General features: G+C 44.0%; 1 protein-coding gene across 31 annotated transcripts in view; it reads left to right on the forward strand.

Annotated features, from left to right (window-relative positions):
- The window catches only part of LOC117170505 (myosin heavy chain, muscle), a 32,949-nt gene extending 29,406 nt beyond the window's left edge, over positions 1-3,543 (forward strand). For 30 of the 31 annotated variants that reach the window (XM_033359410.1, XM_033359178.1, XM_033359342.1 and 27 more), the window contains exons 21-25: positions 20-946; positions 1,032-1,427; positions 1,507-1,851; positions 1,928-2,176; positions 3,341-3,543. In XM_033359410.1, the coding sequence (XP_033215301.1) occupies positions 20-946; positions 1,032-1,427; positions 1,507-1,851; positions 1,928-2,176; positions 3,341-3,427 (2,004 nt within the window). In that variant the 3' untranslated portion in view covers positions 3,428-3,543. Of the gene's footprint in view, positions 1-19; positions 947-1,031; positions 1,428-1,506; positions 1,852-1,927; positions 2,177-2,369; positions 2,427-3,340 lie in introns of all 31 variants that reach the window. The other variant, XM_033359560.1, reaches the window with a different exon arrangement.
- Positions 3,544-6,375: the final 2,832 nt, after the last annotated feature.

Below are 6,375 nucleotides of genomic sequence, written 5' to 3' on the forward strand. Positions count from 1 at the left end.
ATTTAGTCCATTTTTTCAGGTGAACCAACTTTCCAAGATCAAGATTTCATTGACGACACAGTTGGAGGACACTAAGAGGCTCGCCGATGAAGAAGGACGCGAACGCGCCACTCTTCTGGGTAAATTCCGTAATTTGGAACACGACCTGGACAATATCCGCGAACAAGTGGAGGAAGAAGCCGAAGGAAAGGCTGATTTGCAGAGGCAGTTGAGCAAGGCCAACGCTGAGTCTCAACTCTGGCGTACAAAGTACGAATCAGAAGGAGTAGCTCGTGCCGAGGAACTCGAGGAGGCTAAACGCAAATTGCAGTGCCGTCTCGCCGAAGCCGAAGAGACCATTGAGTCCCTCAACCAGAAGGTTATTGCTTTGGAGAAGACAAAACAACGTCTTGCCACAGAAGTCGAAGATCTCCAACTAGAAGTCGACCGTGCTACTGCCATTGCCAACGCAGCCGAGAAGAAACAGAAGGCATTCGACAAAATCATTGGCGAATGGAAACTCAAGGTCGACGACCTTGCAGCGGAACTGGACGCCAGCCAAAAGGAGTGCCGCAACTACAGTACAGAGCTCTTCAGGCTCAAGGGTGCTTACGAAGAAAGCCAGGAACAGTTGGAAGCGGTTCGTCGCGAAAACAAGAACTTGGCCGATGAAGTCAAGGACCTTTTGGACCAGATTGGAGAGGGTGGCCGAAACATCCACGAAATCGAAAAGGCAAGGAAGCGCTTGGAGGCTGAGAAGGATGAGCTGCAGGCAGCTTTGGAGGAAGCCGAGGCGGCTCTCGAGCAGGAAGAAAACAAAGTATTGCGCAGCCAGCTTGAGCTCAGTCAAGTTAGGCAGGAGATTGACCGTCGCATCCAGGAGAAGGAAGAGGAGTTCGAAAATACCAGAAAGAACCACCAACGCGCCCTTGACTCCATGCAAGCATCTCTCGAAGCCGAAGCTAAGGTAAGAATTTATTAGATAGGAAACTAGATATTTTATCAGGACCTAAGTGTTTAGAGAAGTATTGAACGTTCAATTTTTATTTTAGGGCAAGGCTGAGGCTTTGCGCATGAAGAAGAAGTTGGAGGCCGACATCAACGAACTTGAAATTGCCTTGGACCATGCCAACAAGGCCAACGCTGAAGCACAAAAGAATATCAAGAGATACCAACAACAACTTAAGGATGTACAGACCGCCCTGGAAGAGGAACAAAGAGCACGTGATGAGGCTCGAGAACTCCTTGGAATCTCTGAACGTAGAGCAAATGCTCTCCAGAACGAGCTTGAAGAAAGCAGACAACTCCTTGAACAAGCTGACCGTGGACGTCGCCAGGCTGAGCAAGAACTGGCTGATGCTCATGAGCAACTTAATGAAATTAGTGCCCAAAACGCTTCTATCTCCGCCGCCAAGAGGAAACTTGAGGCAGAACTCCAAACCCTCCACGTAAGTGAAATGCCATTTCTATAATCGTTGCTTTTATTTTTGAGTAATTCATGTACTGAATCTCATTTAATCATTGCAGTCCGACCTCGACGAACTTCTTAACGAGGCCAAGAACTCCGAAGAAAAGGCGAAGAAGGCTATGGTTGACGCCGCTAGACTAGCCGATGAACTCAGAGCAGAACAAGATCACGCCCAAACCCAGGAGAAGCTTCGCAAGGCATTGGAAACGCAAATCAAGGACCTCCAAGTCCGCCTCGATGAGGCCGAAGCCAATGCACTCAAAGGAGGCAAGAAGGCTATCCAGAAATTGGAGCAACGCGTGCGTGAGCTTGAAAATGAACTCGATGGTGAACAGAGGAGACACGCCGACGCACAGAAGAACCTACGCAAATCAGAGCGCCGCATCAAGGAGCTCAGCTTCCAGGTTGGTATCTCTCCTAATATGGAACGTAAAATAAATTTTTGTTTTCATTTTTAAATAACCTTATCTTTTCTCGTAGGCCGATGAGGACCGCAAAAACCACGAACGTATGCAAGACTTGGTCGACAAATTGCAACAGAAGATCAAGACATACAAGAGGCAAATTGAGGAGGCAGAAGAGATCGCAGCCCTTAATCTTGCCAAGTTCCGTAAAGCACAACAAGAGCTCGAGGAAGCCGAAGAGAGAGCAGACCTCGCAGAACAGGCTATTACCAAGTTCCGCACCAAGGGCCGTGGAGGCAGTGCCGCCCGTGGTCTTAGTCCAGCGGTAAGATATTTTTCAATCATTTCAAACTAACTTTTCGGTACAACTTAAATGACTTGTATGGAGTTCAACCACTTAAGGTTATTCATGCTACTCTAAACGCAGAATGAAAGAACGAGGATTTCGAAATTGAGAACGAAATAGCAAAAATCAAATTAGCGGATTGAAATAAACATTCTTGTATTTCTTGATTTAGCCACAGAAGCCTCGCCAGCTCTCCGCCGCGTTGGAATAACCGATCGCGCTGGTTCATGTAAGTGCGAGAAAATACGTGTCAAAGTTGCGTGTTCGTGTGAACCCCTTCCGCACACAAAAAGGAGATTATTTCATCGAAGAGATAATTTGTCATACTGTTTCTCATCTTCACCGTAGTAATAATAATATTAATATCAATTTCAGTAATGTCAATAATCATCTTAATGCTCATTTGACTGGACATATCCCTGGAGTCTGGGGTTCCAAAAAGAGAGATACCAAGACCCTCCGTGTTCGTTTCCTTCTAACTTCCAGAACTTAGACTTAGAGGAAGCTGACGAGATCCATAGATTGCGGAATTGTGAAAACACAGCGAACGTGAAAATCACTGTTCTTAGTGTAGTTAATGTGAACATTTCATTTGTAGTCATTCAAAATATATCATTTGAGCTACTCTTGGGAGTCAGGGGACTTTTGAATATAATCTTTATCAGCGATCAGTAGATATTTGGAATGGTTATTAATCACAAACGCTTAATTCCTAGGCGATATTACTGTTGGTGAATGTTGGATATAACATTAATCATATTTGTTTCCAATATCGATTAATCCGTTATCCTGGGATGTTTTTATAAGTTAAGAGAACATTTTGAAAGAAGCCGATGATTGCCGACAAATTGATCTTCATCAGGTGAATTTCGAATATCTGTTCATGGTTCACCTGTGGGTGATCAAGAAACTGTTTTAACTTCAAATACTCATTTTGATGGATAGTTTCTCTTTCTTTAGATTGGAAGTGGAAATGGAGCATCAAGCTTTATAATCGTACCCTCATATAAATATTTCTAACTCGTTCCAAATTTGTTATTTCTCGTTGTTAAGTTAAAACAACCTAACTAATATATCTATTGACCACTATAAGTTCTACAGTGGACTGCAGATGATTTGATCAATTTTTCTGTATGATTTCAGCCACACCGACCTGCGTTCAACAAACCCCAGTTCGACGGTTCCGCATTCCCACCACGCTTCGACCTACAGCCCGACGGTGATTTTTAAGCTAACGCGTCGAGAACCCCGTAATTTCGTCACTGTAAGTCAGCAAACAACGTCATCCCACCTGCAATATCATCATCATCATCATCATCATCATCGAACTCATACACATCATTTATCTCGAGACAAATCGAACAGACTCTCATGTCATCGCTCGCAACACGACGAGACAGGGACGAGGGTGAAGGCACAGACGACGTTTCATCAAACTGATGCACGAGGTCCATACGAAGAAGAAAGCCAAGTTGTCGATGAGGAACATGTAGGACAATTCGAGCGGATACTCAATGAGCCAGTTTTTTGTCGCGCCAGCAGCGAATCGACACCCTGCTGGGCGAATTATCGAGTGATAAGGGGGGGGAGGGAACAGGGAAAGAGATTTAGGCGAAAGAGACAGAGCGATAAAGAGATCCAGAGGACAAACCTGCGGACTAGAGGCGAGCCAACAAGAGAAGATAAACAACGTCGTAAATATTGTCATTACAGTAAGCAAATCGAATAACACTGTGTCGTCTATTGCTATCCTATCCTATAATGTAATTTAATTTATAAAGAAAAAGCGAAATATGTATTTATTAAAGTAAATAAGCAATAAATAAAGTTAAGAACTCAATTCTTACCATACACTGGCCGTATCCACATCCTTTATTACATCCTTGCTGAGACGGTCGTAGAAGGATTGCAGAGGGAGGTGATGTCGGTAAGGAAGGAAAAAGATAATAAAATGAAGAAGATGGGAGAAATTATCAGGGTGTAGAAGGAAAGGGAGGAAAAAAGACTTAAGAAGGTGAAGCACAGGTCGGAAATGGTAATAGTTGACAGGGGGAGGGCGAGAAGAAAGTTAGGCTGAAGGGGAGAAAAGAGAATGAAGTGGCGGTTGTGGAATTGGAGAGCTGGTAAGAAAAGTTGGGCGTATTGCGAAACAAAACTAGTATAAAAGATAAGAAGGTTTTCATCGATTAAGATTTGATGAAGAAGGAAAGGGATTTGCAGGGAATGCTAAATGACAGGGCTAGAAGGGAGAGGAGTAAGGGGAGAACGGCGAAGGTAGGGTATCAGAAAATAAAAATATATGAGAAAATGTGAGTATAGGACGAGGAGAAGGAGGTTTTTAAGGAAATGCAGGGGAATTTGTTTCGTGGGAAGTAGGAGGGTGGGAGTAAAGTAGGGTGGAGGAGTGTTTAAGGTGCTGTACTGGAACGTAGCACGGGTAAAAAAGAAAGATGAGGGTTTCTGGAGGTATCTTCAGGAATTTGATGTGGCGGGACTGGTAGAGACGTGTCTAGAGAGAAAGAAATGGAATATAGTAGTGCCAAAGCTGCCAAGGGAGGGAATTATAACAGGGGCTAGGGATGGCTTACAGGAAGAAGTTCATGGAGAGTGATAGGGCGTGCAAATGAGGACAGGAAAGATAAGAGCGCCTGTACCGGTAAGGGGAAAGCTTTAAAAGGAAATTCAAAGATAAGATAATAAATAAAGAGGGGAGATTCTAAAAGACTGAATGGAGGACAGAGGCTGGAATATGCAAGTGTAGGATAAAACAGAGAAATTCGCAGTGGAACGCAGGTTGGAAACAGACCATCATGCACTAAATTTGTGGATAACAGGAAGGGTGGGGAAGAATAGTCGTTAGGGGAGAGGACGTCATGAACGAGGGAGGCGAGAGAAAAGTATCAGGAGCAGTTGAGAAAGGCAAGTTTTGAGGCGGAGTCGGTGAAAGAGATATGGGAGAATCTGGAAGAGAAAGTGAACGGGTGTGTACAAAAGAAGGTATTTAGAATGAAAAAGAAAGGAATAGTGAAGCCGTGGTGAGATAAGGAATGTCAAATGATAAAGAGAAAGATGAAAAGGAAGTACAGGAAGTACAAGGAAGAAACTGTGAAAAGAACGGAGTACGTAGAAATAAGGAAGAAGCTCACGGTGCTGTGTAAGAAGAAAGAACAGGAAGAGGAAAAAGATCTGGAAGAGGAGTTGAGAAGTGCTAAGGCAGGAGGGGACGAGTGGAAGATATATAATAGGTATAGAAAACCTAGGGTGGAAAAAATGAGAAGATAGGGAGGGAGGCATGAAGGAATTTTTTTAAAGATTCATTTTAGGGATAAAGTACATGGAAGAAAGTTGAGGGGATTAGAAGAACGAGGGAGTCTAGCAGGGCTGGATGGGGTGGAGACCGAAACGTCGCTGTTTGGCACACAATGTGTAAGGGAGAGGCTGAAGAGGGTAGTGAACAAAGTATGGAGAGAAGGGTTGATCGTACAACTGTATAAAAAAGGGGATAGGGGGAGGCAGGAAAATTATAGAGAAATTATACTAATGAATATGGCTTACAAAACATACGTAATGGTGTTGGCAGTTAGGTTGCGGAAGGATGTTGAGGGGAAAGGGATACTGCCACAGACGCAGGCGGGCTTTAGGGCCTGATAGAGGGGGTAAGGGAGGTATATGAGCAGACGAAAGATAGGGTAAAAGCAGGGAGGGAATCTCTGAGGGTTTTTAGTTGAGGCAAGGGTATCCGCTTAGCCCAACGCTTTTTGAAATTTTAATTGCGGATATGGAAAGTAACCTAGCGGTCGGAGTGGTAGGAGGAGTTAGGGTAGGAAGAGTCAGGATATGGTCACTCGCATATTCAGATCACATAGTGCTGCTAGCAAAGAGCGAAGATTCTTTAAAGGAGATGATGAAATAGTTGAGAAGATACTTCAGACAAAAATAGATAAGAGTTAAATGCGGACAAGACATGGTTTGCATGGTTTGTGCGCCCCTGGAATTGGGGAGTGGATGGTAATATAAAAGAGAGAGTGAGAAGGGCAAATGTGGTGATAAGGCAGGTGTGGGGGTTGGGAAAGTGGTTGTTCGCAGATGATTTTGTAATGAGAATAAAATTGTTCGATTTGCTAGTGATGGGTGTCTTATTTCATGGAGTGGAAGTGTGTTTGTGGTGCATGAAGGGG

This window comes from Belonocnema kinseyi, chromosome 1 (genome assembly GCF_010883055.1).
Source record: "Belonocnema kinseyi isolate 2016_QV_RU_SX_M_011 chromosome 1, B_treatae_v1, whole genome shotgun sequence".
Classification (NCBI taxonomy): Eukaryota; Metazoa; Arthropoda; class Insecta; order Hymenoptera; family Cynipidae; genus Belonocnema; species Belonocnema kinseyi.